The 17,948-nt window shown below is 41.8% G+C and overlaps 1 protein-coding gene across 1 annotated transcript in view; it reads right to left on the reverse strand.

Moving 5' to 3' along the window:
- Window positions 1–17,948, reverse strand: part of INPP5A (inositol polyphosphate-5-phosphatase, 40kDa) — a 198,818-nt gene that overhangs the window by 53,520 nt on the left and 127,350 nt on the right. Inside the window, exon 9 of the mRNA XM_009997546.1 lies at window positions 7,244–7,328. Within this exon, the coding sequence (XP_009995848.1) occupies window positions 7,244–7,328 (85 nt within the window). The remainder of the gene's footprint in view (window positions 1–7,243; window positions 7,329–17,948) is intronic.

The following is a 17,948-nucleotide window of genomic DNA, read 5'->3' on the forward strand; positions in this document are numbered from 1 at the left end:
CATGCAAGCTTCTTTTCCTCCCTCATTTATTTTCTACCATCAAATACTAGTCCATTGAGAGGAACTAGTGCCTTTCAAATACTAGTGCATAATTCATCCACAGGTATTAAGACTTTGTATCACAGTAACAACCAGGAATAAACAAATTTAGAAAGAATGCATTTTTTCCAGTTTCATCTATTTCTTCTAAAATGACATAATACTTAAATGGATAAAAAGATATTTTATGGCCTCTGCTCAGGTGATATTTTGGTGCAATTGAGTTGATGAGTTTCTATACTAGATATAGGCAGAAAAAAAATTAATAGGTGCTTTAGTTAAGTATTCATTATAGAGTTTCACTATGTACTCCAATAGTCCTTTAATTATTAACATTACACCTGCTTTTAGAAAACTACTTTTCTTCTTTCAGCCTGGGTATTCTCAATGGTTATTCGTGTGCTTCACCAGCTCAGTCCCTGCAGTGTGATGAGCCCTCTTGCCCTGACTGAAAGCAGGTGGCTGCTGAGGGACCTGAAGGGGAGCAGGGGCTGCTGCATCCTGAGACCTGCCCGGGCTGCCAGGCCGGGGCACTGCCACGGGGTTTGCCAAGCAAATCTCAGGATTTGTTTCTTAATGAGCACGTCATCAAGCTGAAATTAACCTGCAACCCTTTAGACAGACAAGCATGTTGAGCCCAGGAAGGTTGCAGCGGCCACCTGGGATCTGGCATTAGTCTCTATTTTCTACAAGCCAAGTCAAGACTACTTTTAAACTGGATTTGGGCAAGTCTCAGTCGCTTGACCTGCCCAACCTGAGGAAAGCTGTGAGGCCTCCCTTCGGATAAGTACCAGGAGCCCTCCTGACAGCACAGGCCCTGCAGGAGCTGCTCTGTCCCTGCAGGAGCTGCACTCCCTCTGTACTCGCTGTGCAGACAATCTCAAAGCAGAGCCCTTGGGACCAGTGTGTTCCCTCCACACTCCCAGGAGCCCGGCGGGTCCCCCCGGGTGTTCCCTCACCTTCCCGGAGCCCGGAGGTGCGGGCAGGTGCGGGGCTGGCCCGGTGCCCGGCGCTGCTGTCCCCGCCAGCCGAGCCGCCCAGACACGCTCTCGGCACCCACAGCTTAGAGACCACGCTATTAATTAGTTTAATGACACTCAGCCCTATTAGAAAGCACAAGATAATTGTATTTAATTTGTGTACGTTTTAATTACAGTCCAAATCTGATCAACGTATCATCTTTTCTGCTCTGCTCTGTCACCATGTGTGTATTAATTTGCATCTGAAGCAGGAGGAGCTGCCAAGCCCAACTGAAAATAGAGTTCCTTTTGGTTTTGAACAGTGTCACCTTTCAGATCGTGGCGCTGTGTGAGACCTCTGCCTGCTGATAACAGTGTCATCTTTTCCTGTAGCCACAAATTAAAAGCAGTTTTACCACCACATGCTACTAGACCCTCCAGGGCCCCAGAGGAGGCAGCTGGAGAACAATTCATTCACTCATCTCTCCCCTTATCCATGATGGAAGTAGAAACAATTGCATCATTTAATTTACTATTGCAATGAGGATATGGCTCATTGGCCTCTCGTTGTTTTGAAGATGGATTTAATTAACCTCCTATGAATCTTGCCAATAAGCGTGGCAGCTTCAGAACGGAACGGAAGATGTCAAAAAATCAGCTACAGAGATGGGTAATCAGTATTTCTCAAGCTAGCTCTGCTGAGAGGACTCAGGAGGAGAGAGTTTTGGCCTTAGCAGAAAGCTAAGGAGCATCCTGAGTTAATACACTGACTGACCTCTGGGAATCTGAGCTCAGTTCTGACTTAGAATACTGAGGAAAAGAGAGATAATTGAATAATTCCTAATAGCCATATAGATCTCAAATGCAGAAGCTATTTGCCATCACTGGAAAATAAATAATTGCAATTAACTAGACTGTTAAGTAAATGTACAGTCCCTTGGGGAAGCAATCCACATGCTTTTATAAGTCTGGCTACAATATGAAACTCATCACAATGTCTGTGAGAGTAATTTATAATGAACATTTAGCAGGTGCCTCAGATGGGTTGCTGCAATTTACATTCATTAATAAAACTGCCCTTATTAGACCTGAAGTTCTATGCATTTTAATTTAATAAATCTCTATTACATTTTCATTTTACACAGGATTTTGTTTCCAGCATTTCCTAGAATCAGCTTAGCTTGTTGAGAATGTTACAGTTTTTATGGGACAATGAACTATTAGAGAAGATATAACTAATCCAGGATCTCATGCACATTTCTAACTGGAATGAAAACATGATTTGAAGCTTGTAAGGTCTGCAGAATAATTTATTCTATGATATGCACGTTTATCTCACAAATAAAGCCATATAATTTTTTGTTTACAAGGATGGCTTAACATCATTTACAGAGGAAGAAGAGAACCAGCCACTACCACCCACGCTGGAGCAAATGAACACATTCACTGAAGAACATGAGAAAGAGCAATTCCTTTCATACGTGTAAAAAAGGGCTTTTTTGCATGATTTGTAACACTATAGTGCCTTCCTTCCTAGCTACTTAAAGATTTAATAGGACATAAGGAGGTTTTGACAGTGCTGGTTCAGTCAAGATTTAGCCAAGCTTTAATTAATTTGCTGCTTTTGTAAGAGGGGTCTGCTTGTGGCAGCCTTTGCACACCTCTGCCTCTTCACTTTGTGCTGCTGTAGAAACTACAGGAAGAGGGCTATTTTCCCACTCAGCACAAGGAACTATTCTTCAATGCAGCAATCAGACAAAAGACACATTCCTCATCTCAGAATTATCTAAGAGGGTTTTTCTTTTCATCGAGTCAGGTTTTGAGGTATGAACCATCGTTACCAGACAGGTTCATAGTGCAGTTAGAAGAGTAAAACCAGCGTAGTGATTTCCCACCGTAATTCAAGACCCATGAACATGAAAGAGCACATATCCTAAGCACAGGTTTCCAATACATATTATTTTCTATTTCTGAAAATGTCTTCTAGTTCCCTTGCTCCAGATCTGAAACATCAGCTATTTTGCAAATACCACAGCCAGCACAGTCCCTGTGTAATTGTTGTGTTCATCGATGTCATATTTTCTTTTAGCAGTGTTTCTGTGCAGGTGCATCACTATGCTGAAATGGTTTCAAAGAACCCAGTTTGCATAGTCCCCTCTTTAAACATTTTCCAATTGTAATTACATTTTCTGCCATACTAAATGGAATGTTATTTGTGGTCACAAAACCTAACATCACCAGATTATTTAAAATCATTGAAATAGATTACGTTTATAAGTTTGTAGACATGGAAATTATAAAAGTGATTAAAAAAGTAAATTAGACCATATGGATTTACTAAAGAAAAATGTTTCTAAATTTTTGTTTTAATTTATGACATTGCTGAGAAAAATATATAGTCATACTAGAAGAAATGGTACATACAAGGTTTGTTTTCAGAAAACACTCTGAAAAATCCTGCTCTGGAAGGGGGGTTGGACTAGATGATCTTTTGAGGTCCCTTCCAACCATTCTGTGATTCTGTGATATTCCAAAGGTATGATGTCACCACTGTCTTTTTCAAAACAAAAGCCCGTATTGTGCCAAGACTGTATAATCAAATGAGAATTATGGAATTCACTGTATCATCAGCAACATGGTAGGAGCTAAAAGTTGTGCTAGACTATTTTACTAGATAATATAAAGTCAAACAGTCAGAGGTGGCAGCGAGGCACGGTGCAAGTGAATGATGGAGCTAGATATGCAACTTCTTTATGAGTAGTTATTACCTATTAAAAACCATTTAATCAGCAATTCCAGTTATGGCTTATCAAATGGCTGCTTGGCAGAAGCCTGGAAAGGAAGTATCTCGGTTGAACGGAACCCATCAAGCAGAGAAGGCAGGTGCACGAGCATCAATTCCTGCTTTTAAGATAAGGACTTTGCTTCCTATTCTGCATATGTAGCTTAAAATATTCTCATAGGCCAAAACGACTGGAATCCCTCAACAACATTTCTGTTGCTACCTTTTAAGTGTTCACTTTTTCCCTCTTCAGGTTAGGAAAAGGCACCTCTGCTTGTTCCAGAGGGGAGGTGACAGCCAGGGCAAGACAAACCTACTGACCAGGGTCAGGACCCTGCTATGCTTCCATAGATCCCCGTGAATGAGGAGAGGGAAGGTTTGTGGGACAGTTCCGTTTCCAGATTTACACTAGCGAGTCTTTATAAAGCTTACAGAAAACATCAGGCACTAATGAGCTGCCTCAATTAGAGAAATGAAAGCCCCAGAATGGTAAGAGGGGTGATGAGAAGGGCCCAGTGCCCACCACGGGTGCCACTCGGGGGCTGGCAGAGCAGAAACTGGTTGCTTCCCTGCACCCACTCACAGCACCCTCCCTTCTTTCACCTCTCATCAAACAAAAAGAACCCGTTCTCCTCAGTTCTTTGGAATAAACTCCCTCATTTATTCCTCCACAAACTTCAGTTCCCTCCTTATCCTTGACATGCTTCGGAGATATTAGTATCCTGGACTGATTAAGTTGATAGCCAACTCAGCTCGTTTAGTTTCAGAATCTCTAAGCATTTACCTTGTTACCTGTTCTGAAGAACGTAAAAACTAGCTCATGGTAATATTTAAATTTCTGGAATATTCTCCAGCTTCAGCCTACAATATATGCTATTACTGCTGCAGATTTCTTTAAAGCCACCTCATTAAATCTCCTTTCAGCTCAATTTTATAAGACAATTTTCCAGAAAAATGAGTTTTGTCTCACATACCACTATAGATTTGGAATGTACTTCTGATAACTGCAAAAATTACAGTCACTTATCTATATTATCTTTAAACAGGGAGACCAGAATGTCTGTAAAAACTAAAGGAGATCCATCTTCTACTCAAAGAAACACGACAAATTCATGTTTCTATGAAATGCTGCAGCTGTATCTGTATTAGAGGCATTGCAGAGAAGCTGATACATACTAGAATTCATAGTCAAACTAATGCAAAAGTTTATAGCAATTCTGTTTATGTTGTAATCACTTCCATAATACATGAGGAATACACATGCTGGATGACACCCGAAAGCAGTCAGTGGGCAAATAATTAGAACACTGTACCACTCAAAAAATTCTGGCATTAAACCCTCATATGTTCAGTAGGCAAACCCTTGAATGTGAAGAGATGTTGCACTAGCCCAGAGACTGGGTGTATTTTGAATCACACCTGGGTCAAAAGAAAACCAGACTAAAATGGTACCCTGTCATCGGCCCTTTCCAGGCTGAGGACAACCTGAACACTTCAAACTTCAAGTGGCTGAACTGCAGGTATTCCTCTGAACACCATCACACCAAGCTACAAATTATGGCCAAACTACAATTCAAATGTACTGTAAAACAATCATATTTGCTATGCCTGTTATGCTACAGATGCCCTATTTCTTTCTGGCCAGTTTATCTCTCTGGATGACGCACTTGTTACTGCACACATGGAGCTCAGAATTGCCAGAAGCCTTTGCCTGTTTTATTGATCCCCCTCTGGATTACTCCAACAACAGTAAAGCAGATTTTACTAGCAAGGAAATCAATATAATTTTAGATTAAGGTTCCCATAAAATGTTAAATAAATTATATATTAATGATTTATAGTCTATTAATAATGAATTAATAAGCACAACATTTTTGGCATCTGATTTAGCACACCACACTTCCACATTCGAAACAGCTCTGAGATTCCCCCTTTCAATGGCTTAACTCAGAAATCCCTTAGAAACAGACTTCATTCTTTGTGTTTGGTATAAGCACCGTCTACCTTTCCATAACACATGCATTCCTTGTAGCATCTTAGTGTCCAAGTGTTCAGCACACTGTGGTCTCAAGAGGGAATTCAAAAGGTCAACAAGAAAAGCAGAGATAAATTCAGTAATATATACAATGATGACAGCTCAATAGATTAACCCTTGAAATTCCCAGTATTAACTACACTGTTGAATAGCTGAAAGAAGGGTTAATATTGGCAGGTTGCATAGGCACACATTTAAATGCCAGATGGGACCAGGATGCTTTTTTGGAGTGTGAGGCTTCTGTAGGAGCACAGGCCAACACTGCAGTGTTAGCAGAGCAGGACGCAGTCCTGAGCACCTGCAGCTTGGAGCCACACATTCTGAATCAGTGACTTGAACATCATTGCAGTTGTGCTTCAAGTTCTTTGGTTAAATGGTTGCAAGGTCTAAAGGATTCCAGGAAGGAAGCTCCTAGCTACACACACAGAGCTGTAATGCTCAACCCCTGTTTGTCAGCAGCCCAAGGCCTGATCATCACCCAAGGAAGGAGAACTGCCCGCACCTGCACGGTGGTAGCAGCCTTGGACACACGGGCCTCTCACCTCCTGCTGCTGGATGTACAAAATAAAAGCTTTTGGCTTGGAAGAAATGTGCCTATCCTCAAGGACACCAAAGCGACACTACAGTATCTCTGAGAATTGAAGTGGAAAAACTGCAAGATTAAATTTGGTTTCAAACTGGGTATTACTTCTGACCCTGTGGTACCTGGAGCCGAGCTTCAGCAGCAACGCCAGGGCAACCTCAGCTCAGGATGAACAAGGTTTGCTGCATTCTTTTTGGCTTTATACCAACCTCCCAGTCACCCTGCCACGCTGGGACGCTACTGTCACAAAGACTTGCACAAATGTCTGCTTGTATTTTTAAAGTGTGGAATTCTACCACAGAAATTCAGGAAATTTCTCTCCTTCCCCCCCCCACAGTACAAATACAAACTAGCAGTTACTGCACTTGCAGTAAATTATTGTGAAATTCACTGTGATCTAGAAACACATGGCAAAAGTCACAGACACACAACAGAAATGTGGCATTCAGTCCAGGAATCTGCATGCTGCCAAAGGCAGACTTCTGCATGTCACCTGAAGACTGCAGGTCCCTTCTCCTCTGGGTACCCACGTTTTCACCTTTCTAGACACAGGACCATAAGGAGAAGGGACAGACTCTGCCTCCCATGGACATCTACAGCCAGAGCCCACTTCACACGCCACTACTGAGAAGAAATACAGCGACCCAGGTGTGTTTGCAATGGCTTCAGCAGATCCACAACAGTGATTTCTAGTTATCTGTCAGATGTTCCTGTTAAAAGTATTCTAAGCCAGGCCTCATGTCAGGCTCAGTTCATTAAGTCACTTTTAGCTTCTCCACAGGAAACAATGCTTGAGAAATAAAAAACTGGTAGGATATACAACAGAAGAAAAAGCAAAGTCCTACCTCTACTACTGCTTTGGCATCCAGTCTAAAGTTGAAATCTCCAAAGACAAAATACGAAACTTTCTCAAACCGCTGATCTATAATTCTGGAAGAAAACAAAACATACAAACCTGTTGTTCAGCTTTACATATATGTGAGCATGCACAGATTTATGCACAGATTTATACACAGATCTTATCTTCTAAGCGTGATTTCAGAAAGAATTATTGCAACAATCAAAACTACCAGTTTATACTGGAACTATATATTAACCATGTTTTGAGCTAAGCATTAACCATCAGCCCTGATAGAAACTAACCAATGAGGTTTTTCCTGCATCACTTATAGTTCTCTGGAAGACACTCCTCTTTTTTGCTTCAAGAAGATTTTCACTAAGGTTGTAGTTAACACCTGAAAGGTGACCTCTCCAGATGTGGAGTAAAGACTGACCTTTTTCTCAAGCCTTTTCTTGGTACCAAATGGGGAGATAAGGTATTACTGTTTATCTTTCAAATCTTGTATCATTAAGAACTGTTATTGTATTATTGCTTATCTATTATCAACAACCAATGTCTGCTTATCCTAACAATGTGCAATTTTACATGCTTCCAGAGATCTTGGCATTTGGAAATACACTGATTCGTGCTTAATTCAAAACAGGAATCAGTGAAATAAATTCCCTTTCAGTAGCTGAGGAAGGTATGACATACCTTAAATGCAACTGCTACTTATACAAAGAAAATACACAGACAAAATGCACAAAAACTGGAAGGGCATACTTGCTGCACAATACCCAAGACATAAGGAACACATGCAAGGCAACAGACTGTGTACATTCTGGGAATACATAAACAGCTGGTGTTAGGATGCCAGAAAACCCAGCCCAGCCAAGGCAGGACCCAGGAGACAGGTAAAGGGTTACAGAGCAATGCTGGGTGCACAGGCTTCTGGAACAACACTGCCCAGCAAGGGGGCACTGCTTCCAGAGGGCTTTAGCAGATTCTAAACATTCCATCAATTTAGGCTTTTCAAAGCTATAAAGAGAGACACAACATTGGATTTACTGTGCGATGCTGCTGCTTCTCTTAAAAACATCTCACATTTTTAGTCATCAGTAATCTATTACATATGGAATATTATTCTATTGAAAAACTAATGTGCCTTGGACCTAAGGCAGTGATAACCTGAAGCAAAATCTCTTGCAGAGACATCCTTTTCTGGTATGAAAATCTCCAAATCCTCCATTCAGCTGACAAATTATTGCAGGTACTGTTAATAAATACTGCCTACTGTCAGCTCCCAGCAAGCACTGAGAAAAACCTGTCACTCTTGACCTGTACATAACATTAGTTTGATTAGTGTCCCTCACGGCACATTAAAGGAAAATGAGAACTTAAAAGTTAAAACTATTCACATTACCACAATCTGCTAACACTGTAATTGCAAAATCCGATACACAACTTATACATAAGAAAAACTGATTTTGTTTTGCCAACTTTCCTGATTCATATCTTAGTTTTGGCTTTGCTCATTGCCATTTACTGCTGACAAAGAAATGACAGATATTGCAGGAATGACATCAAGGTCTAGAGAAGGCCTCTTAAAACAAATCTGTATTATGAGAATGATGCCTGTGATTGTATTATGCAAAGATGGATTTTCCAAATAAACAGACTGATCCAAAAATAGCCAGTTAAAATGTCTCCTACCCAATGAAGAAAACAGCTGATTAGTCTGCTTCTGATCAATTAATTAAAATTCAGTAATTTCATAGTCTTGCACATTAACTGATTTAAACATGATTTGCATACAAATCAATGCCAGCTTTAAAACGGATAATTTTAGCCAGTTGCTCCCCTTCTAGTTTCTCCTGCTGGACCTTTTAGGAAGAATGTCTCATGACAGACTGAATTAGAGTAATCCAAATGGTACTTCTCAAGAATGATGCTTTAAGTGGATTTTGACAAATCTGCTTTCCATGGGTGTATAGTAAAATTACCAGCAGTGGTACAGCAAGGGACATATACAAATATACGCACATTTATTAGATGATCTGGGATACCTAACAATAAAATATGCTATAAATGTCTCAATATATGCACGTAACCTACTGTCCTTGCCAATGGAACCTACTGTGAGCTCAGGAGTTCCCAAACCTTAGAAATATGACTGACTTTCCCTTGCCTCCATACCTTTCCCCTCCCAAGCTGCCACAAGAAAGGAGAAGACAAGGAGGCAGCTAAATATCGGCAATTTGGTCATGCAAGAGATCAGCTGGACATGATTCAGTGTGACAACAGGCACTGTGATTTGGCTAAACCATTTCTCAGGGCACTTTGTAAGGAGGATCAGCAGCATTATTCCTTTAATAGCCATGTCTAATGCAATAGCCAGCTGGGTTTTGTCCCAGAGCAAGGTATCAGCATCAGGTCAGAAGGTAACATTCTGTTTACATGATTATTTCCTAAAGCACTTATCTTCTCCTCGGTGTGAAAGTTGACTTTTCTGTTTGTAAGGAGGCCTAAAGAATTGAGGGAATGGGAAAAATTAGCTACACTGAGCTGGAGCTGAATGGCATGAAGTGGGAGGTCTGAGCGGGGCTGCGCGGCGCTCAGCAGGACACCTTATTAGCCGCGTCATCGCAGTTCATTCAGGCAAGACACACCAGTGTCACCAGCATTCCCACACAAAGACAAAGTTCTTCACACAGTCTATAAACATGCCTCCCCAGCCAATTCATCCTAACTTGACACTGCTGAAAAGAGGGGCTTGAGGGTTTTTTTGGTGTGGTTTTTTTTTTAAACACAACAATAACATAACAAAACAAAACAAAAAACTTGCAGCTCTGCCAAGCAGGCTGAATAGGGCAGAAGGAGGGACACGGTCACGTTCCTGGGGAAGAAACAATCCAGAGGTCAGGCCATATTTTATTCAGTGAACAAATTTTTATAATAACTCAATGTGTTTAAGCTAAATGATAGCTAATATGAGCACTTCTGTATTTCTTGCAGAAGGTCTGGGGTAAGATACAATCTTTCCACAATCTCTTTACTTCTGTATATTGTCCGTGGGAGGAATTAAAGCTGCTTCTACTGAGAAAACGTGACTGCCTGTCTAAAATGTCCTTTCCTGAGCAGAGGAACACAAGAAGCACAGCTGGCTGGGCAGAGCAGAGGAGCAGCCATCACTGCTCACCTCGCTCGCTGCCGGCCGCAGCAGAGCTGGGACCCACAGGTTCTGCTCCGCGCTGACTCTGCACAGGATGGCAAATCCTGCTCAGGTGCGTGTCACTGCAGAGCTAGGGAAGGCCAGGGAGATGGAGCCTGGAGCCCCTGCCCACCTCCAGGGCAGGAGTCAGGGAGCCAGGGTCAGGGAAAGGCCAGCGGCACCGTGACAAAGGCGCCGGGGCGGTGACAGGGCTGCCCGTGCCCCCAGCAGCAGCCTGGCCCGCCAGGGCCCCTCCAACGCCTCCTCCACAAGAGGGGATCTGACCCACGAGGAGTGCTCAGAAAGGGAGAAAAAACAGTATCAGAAAGTAACTTGACCAGCCATGGGTGGGAGGCAGGAGCCAGTGGGTGACCTATGGACAGGGAGGTGATAACACCAGAGGTAATAACAGCTCCTGCAGTGACTTCTGGTGGAAACTCAAGGAACAACGACAGTGAAACGTGTCTTCTACCACAGACACATCGAGGAACCGAAAACCAAAATAATGGAAACGTGAGGTCCTGGCTTGCACAAATCTCGGCTCAGGATTGCTGTGTGGCCTTTCAGGCTCCTGCCATTCCTACCCAATTACTCTTGCATGTCTTAGTCGAAGGGAGCAGTTCAAGAACGGGGTCAGTGGGTGATCCACCTGCAAGAGAGGTGTCAGAGGAGGGTTTGGGACAGAGCCCGGCCACCTCCACAGTGCATGGCTCCCCCTCAGCAGCCAGCCTCAGCCACTCTGCATTCCCTGACACACAAATTCCAGAGAAACCCCCCATCAACCCTGAACACGAGGTACCTGGTGACTGAGTGTGCCTCAGAAGATGTGATGTGAGTGCCCTCATCAGCATGCCTAAGGTGTTGTAGCACTGTCATTAAAAAGATAAACTTTATCATATTTTTGTGCCTTGTTCTTTCTGATATAATAGCTGGAACCTATTAATAACACCAAAATCTCAAAAGGTCAAGCAGCATGCAGCAAGATGAAGGGAACTGTCAAGAAGCTTAGGCAATCATCTTAGCACTCAAGACATTTGCCAGGGCTGTTTAACTAATATGTGATGTTCACTTTTAATTTCAATATAGTGCCATTTGGGCAAAAATGTTGTATTTTTTAATTAATTACAATGTCAGCAGCTATTAAGATTAGAAGAAAGACCACATCAATAATAAATACTTAATCCAAAGAAAGGATTACAAGAGCAATAAAAATCAATTTTTAGAGCTGGAAAATTGTGACTTTTTCCTCACTTGACTGGTATTTTCATTATATTGACAAAACCATGATCTTACCTGACACTGACATTTGCCTAATGAAATAGCAGCCATGTATAATGATGTAAGTACTTGTCAGCTTTGCTACCAGGGAACAGGCTGCTGTGCCTCTGGTGTTGGGTTACAAAGACGTTTTCTTGCTCTTCATCTGATATAAGAGAACAGTGAAATTGCATGTCTTTTTGAATCTTCCTTTACTTTATCATGGAAGATTAAAATTCTTCACATAATTTCTTGAACTGCTGCATGTTGGTAGCAGTTGGTCACAAGCAGGCAGCAGGTCACTGCTGTATCTAAACCTGCACAAAGACCGAGACGTTGAGCTTCTCGCTTCCTGCTCTGCAGGGCTTGGATGCGGAGGAGCAAAGCAAAACTCCTACGCTCACTTCATGTTAAAACTGCAAACAGTCAGAACATAATCAGGATATGCAGCAATGGGACACTGATCCAGTAACTCCTTAAGGCTGGGAAAACTACTTTTTGTGACAAATCTAGAAGAAATTCAGAGCCAGGTCTGGCCAGGCCATGGTGCTCTGCCAGCCGTGGGAACTCGCACCGCTTGCCTGGGCAAACAGTGAAGCTCAGAGGGACCCTGGGATAAAGACAAAACCAACCACTTCCAGAAAAGAGTCATGCAAATCACTAGAAGAACAGAAGGGCTTCCCTTGCCAAGGATTACAAACAGCTTGGTGCTGAGGAAAGCAAACTGGCACAAAATTCTTGGTATTTGCACTGCAGCTACCAGAGGAAACAAAGGAGGGGTGGAGTGACAGAAACATTTGAAGTGCTAAAGAGAAGGGAAAAACCCTCTCTTTCAAAGGAGCACACTGATTAGAGAAATGAGAGCTGTCAACATTAGGTCTGAACAAAGAGAATTCTGGTGGGTCTAGAGATAGCAGGAGCATTTCCTTTGTTGGAGTGAGAAACTGAATCATCTTAGCTGCAACTCAAACCCTACACAATGGAAGAAAGGTAAAGAAACTTTCAAGAAAGGTGCAGCAGCTACAGCTGTTCACCTCTCAGCCCATGAAGCACATCCACCACGTCCATCTACAACTGAGCACTTGTACAGGCAGATGGGCAAGTGGCTAAACCCAACATAACTTCCACCTGGTTATTTACCTGCTAGGGAGAGCCTAGGACACAAGCCTCAAAGACAACAGCTTCCTCCACAGTGAACCCACCTTCCTATGGGAGTAAGAACGTCTAAAGCCGGTTATTCCCTTCATGCCCCAGACTGGAAGGGAAGAAGGAGGGAGCTCTTCCAACCCCTGCTGGTTTTATGGCTGTCAGCTCATAGCATCATTGTACAGTGAGCATTGTAAATAAAATCACAATAGCAATTTGTTTTCATTTCTCTGCAAATGAATAAAAATTGGATCAACAGCCCATATAGATTCCTTTTAATTGAATCACAGCTACCCTGGAAGATTGTATGGCTATACGACAGAACATTTCAAAAAGACACTGACCACAATGGATGCTGATGAGTGTGTCACCTTTAGCCAGACACTAACGACTGCTCTTTATCTAGCCTCAGACTCTCTAAGGAAAAAAATTACAGGAAAAAGAGAAAAATAACTCAATGAGAATGTGACACACTGCAAATTCTCATGTAAAGCCATTTTCAGAGGAAAATCAAGCAGGCAACAAGTTACTTGTAGCCATTTCTTTTTAAAGAGGCATTCTCTTTTCAATTGTCTCACTTTAGTTACACTCTCCTGGGAGTGGCATTTTTTTAACAACACATCCAATCTAGCCTGAAGCTGCATAAAGTTACACTCTACCAGGAAGACAGGGAAGCCAATGGAGGCAGCTCCAGGAGAACCTACTACTGGAAAATGGGTAAAAAGTAGTGAAGTCCTCCTGAAGGATGAGGGGGAGGCTTAGCAGCCCCTCAAAGAGTCCCCACTTCACAAGCAGCCCTAACGGCTCCTCCCTATGACCCAGACCGCGGGACAGCGTTTGCTTGTGTGAAAACAACTGCTGAAACCCCTCCAGGAAAGCTCAGAGCTTTCACTTCCAGCATTGCTTCTCCAAAAGCCACAATTCTGTTCGCCTTAGGCAGACAATGTTCAGGGTGACTTAGTGCACCCACACTATTTCTAAGTAAGACCTTTCTGTGTGACACCTGCAAGTTGTGGATTTTGGACTGCTGATTCTCCAGTCAGACCTCTGCTTCAAACCTGCTTTTGTTTACACAGATTTTCTTTTAACATGAGAGAAAAATCAGGTCTTCAATGTACAATTTGAATAGTAAGCAATGTTAATTTATTAATAACCTGTTCAGTTATTACTTAACTAAAAAAAGAGCCCCAAATGCTGAAAATAATAAAATAAGGGGAAAATTACCAACTAGGATATCAGAAATCATCATTCACTTTTTATGGAAATGCATTTAATATGTCCTTAAAATTACACTCACGTATATTTTCCATTACAACACATACAAGGATAAAACTATTTTTCTGCTAAAAATATAACCTAAATAAAATTAGAAATGTGTTTGTGTAAATACATAAGTTAATTTTTTGACAACTGCATGAAACATGCAAAAACTCCAGCCAGCAGAAAAACAAGAAGCAAGGAAAAAGTGTCTTTGTATTTGACAGGTTGAAAGTAACGACACAATTTTGCTGGATTTACTCTTTAAAGAGCATATTATACAAACACGCTAATTTTGAGAGCACTTAACCTTAGTTTAAAGGGGGGATGACTGAATATTAATGAGATGAGCCTCAGGGTGTTTAATGAAAAGCTGTCTTTCTGAATGTGATCTAGGGTTTTTAAACCTTTGTTAGAAGACTTTTGGATGGAAGGTTTATTTGCCCTGTGAGTGCATTCCATCCGAATACACAGAAATGTCACTCGATGTTTAAAAGCACATGATTACAGAGAGAATTTTCACTCGATGTTAAAAACGCTGTTGCAAAAAAATAAATAAAATTTAAAAAAATCCCAACCCCCCCCCAAAAGCAAGCTCCTCCTAGGATCTTCTCAAATGACCCAGATCTTTAGAGTGATGTTTTCCTTTGCCTAGAAACTAAGTGGCTTTTCTTTTGCTCATTCAGCTGCTAGTTCTGGGAAAAGCCCAAAGAGAAACATTTAGATTGGAGGGGTCTTTGAGAAGATGTGACAGTTGACTGATGAGCATCCATAAAATGACAAAGAATAGTTGTGTGGAGCCGGTGCATCACATCGCCTCTCCCTGGGAAACTAATTGCTCTGAATTGTTAATAGTAACATTATTTTTCTGGCAATCATTTCTTTTGAATACCCAAAATGAGCATGAAACAGCTCCTTTGACCGGACATAAAAGTTAAATGTCCCAATGTTGATCAAATTAACTTCAGCTATGTGACAATGGACTATATTTGTGAGAAAATAATGAAGGGCACAAAGGGGAGCTTTATGCCAAGATTTCACAGTTGTAATGTAAAAATGTTTCTGTTGAACTAGGCCAGGGAACATTTCAATAGGAAAACAGAAGAGCACTGTCACTTTCTGTAAAAAAAAACACATTCATTTTATGGATCTGAATGCTCCAGATAATTTCAGGAAGTTTAAATGGCTGGCACGCCAGCATCCCAGTATCAGGCTTACACCTCACGTCCTGCTCCTTGGCAAACTCTGACACCCTCAAAGGGCCCAGCCCTATGGCTGCTACTCGGTCCCTCGCTGGGCTACCAAACTCAGCAGACACTTCTCCCCAGCAAGGGTCTAAAGGAGGTGGCTAATACACCACTGTGATTAATAAGGCACATGCACCAGCACTAATGACAGCAGATATATGAAGGACTAAATAAAATGCAAAATGTATTTTCTCCCTCACCCTCCTGTATAGCTGAAACCCTCCAATTTTAGAAAATACATAACTGCAAGTATGATGCAAATAGGGCTAATTGTGCACAGGAATTGTCCAAAATGGGCCTGGAAGGATTTTTTGTTCCTCACAAAATATGAGGCAGGTTCTCTTATTTTCATTTATAGAGCAAGTTCAATTTTGACTGTATCTGTGTCTATCTGGGACAACATAACCGGCTTAATACACCCCAATTTTCTACACAGACACTGTGCATGTGTTTGTAAATACACAAGCAAACATTTGCTTAACTTCAGTGTAACAACTTCAGCTCTCAGAATCTAACACCAGATTTTCTTCATACTTGCTAAATGTCAAATGCTAAAAACAATCTGACTCAGCACAGAACAGCTAGCTGTCTTTGAAAGCATTATCCCTCACTATATAATTATTTTTTTACATTATTAAAGCTAAATCACCACTGTAAGATTAGGCCTCTCTATTCCCAAACATGTTATTATGATTATTAATAGATGCGCTCAGGAGGAAACTTTTAGCAACAACTTTAAATCATTCACTTGACACTTTTCCCTTGTTTTTCCCCTCTAATCCCTCCTCTTCTCAGTGATTTGCAGATGCTGAACAGCTTCATGCCAATGTGCTAAAATCTTGTTCTTAGAGTGATTTTAGGAAACAAGCTTCCCTGATTATTTTAACAGCTGAGTTTTATTTGCAAACTCTTTTTTTGTATTTCAAGCTCCCTTACATGAGAAGGCCACACTTCATGTTTATGAAGATGCAGGGTGAACAGAACTGCGCTTTCACCTACTCCCACAGTGACCTAAATCAACTGTGAGAAGGTGTTTGTTTCATTCAGTGAAGGTTTAGCTCATTAAACTGTTTTCCTTCTCAGTATTGTTCACTGGGTTTGAACTGCAGTGCTGTTAAATGCTCTTTAGCAGTTTAAAGGCTTTAAAGGAGAAGACTTATCAGTCTCTGTTTTTAACAGCACTAAATCTGCATTATTAGTTCATGCAGATAAGGGGATTTAAAAGCTCAGCTTGACACCTCTCTCTTCTGTATTTATCTGACACTGCATAGTTCCAGTAGCTCAGCTGGAAATGTAGATCTATGAAGCTTTAAAGAGAGATTAAAGCCAAGAAAAGAAGTACTTTTCCCCCTATAGATGCTCTCACTTTCCCTTTTCCTACTGTCTGAAGGAGTGATGGCAGACAATGGTCAAAGATGGTTCCCAAAACCCTCTGAATGGGGACACTGTTGGTGGTAGCATTCATTCAAAGTGAGCTTCAGTGTATTGTCCTCCCCAATCAGCAGATCAGAATAGAGTTTGCTGGTGGCTGCCAAAAGGTTACCAATGCCGATGAAAGGGGTTTCCCATTATTCACTGCTCCTACAGAACTCCCCTTTTGTGCCAGTCAGCCCATCATTTCACTGTGGAGGTCCGGATCTGCGGCTGGCTGCTCCCTCAAAATGAACAATTCATCTGAAAGCCAGCTCCCAGTACTAGTGTGCAACCTCAAATCGAAGAAATGGGTTTCTTTTATAAGGACAGAGGAGTTGGGGCAGTTTTTGGCAGTGTCACATTTTAATGATATACCATCCTGACATCCCTGACCCACCGCTGACACTAATACTGCAGTCTTATTACCTTCCCCTTGCCAGGGCATCGTGGGAGGTCCAAAGCCAAAATTAGCTAATGAAGCACACTGTATGCTGTAAACAAGTGTGCAATAAATAATGCAAAAGGTTAATACAGGTTTGCTAAAGTTCCCTCATGCAAAGCACAAGAAAAAGAGAGGATACCAATGAAGCCAAGAAAAAACGGAATAAACCCAGGCCTTTCCCACACTGATGTAGGAAACAAACCCAAAAATCTGGGTCTCGAAGTGCACTGAGAGCAGATCCAGATCCTATGGCACCTCTGCCCTCTGAACGAGGCATCTTTTATCAACCACTGCACACTGCTTGTGCGGATCTGCCAAGTGCCTCCAGTGTTTTCTGAGGATTTGGACAGCTTTTGCAAGTGGTACAGGAGAAGACAAACTGGATTTTTCCTCTTCATCCTTGTATCACTCCCAAAAGTGAAAGTAAGTGCCTCTTTTGGAGAAATTCCTACTTAGCCCTCTGCTGGGGTGCACAGGAAAAACACTTATTTATGCGTAGCAGATAAAAGCAGTCTCTTTTGCTAAAACATCAGCCTGCTTTTAACTAAGATAAAACCTACAGAAATAAATAAAAACTTGGGTAGAATGCAATTTAAAAGGTATTTATACCCCACATTTTAGAACTTTTCCCAGTGGCAGGGAAAAGTGGCCACCCGAAGGTCAGTTTCAGTGCACAACTTGTTTCTCCGGAGTGTTTGCCAGCCCGGCTGCCGGGAGCAGAGCTCCTGGGGTGTGGAAGCCCCGACGGCCCCGCCGA

Source organism: Chaetura pelagica, unplaced genomic scaffold (genome assembly GCF_000747805.2).
Source record: "Chaetura pelagica isolate M959 unplaced genomic scaffold, ChaPel_1.0 scaffold185, whole genome shotgun sequence".
Lineage (NCBI taxonomy): Eukaryota > Metazoa > Chordata > Aves > Apodiformes > Apodidae > Chaetura > Chaetura pelagica.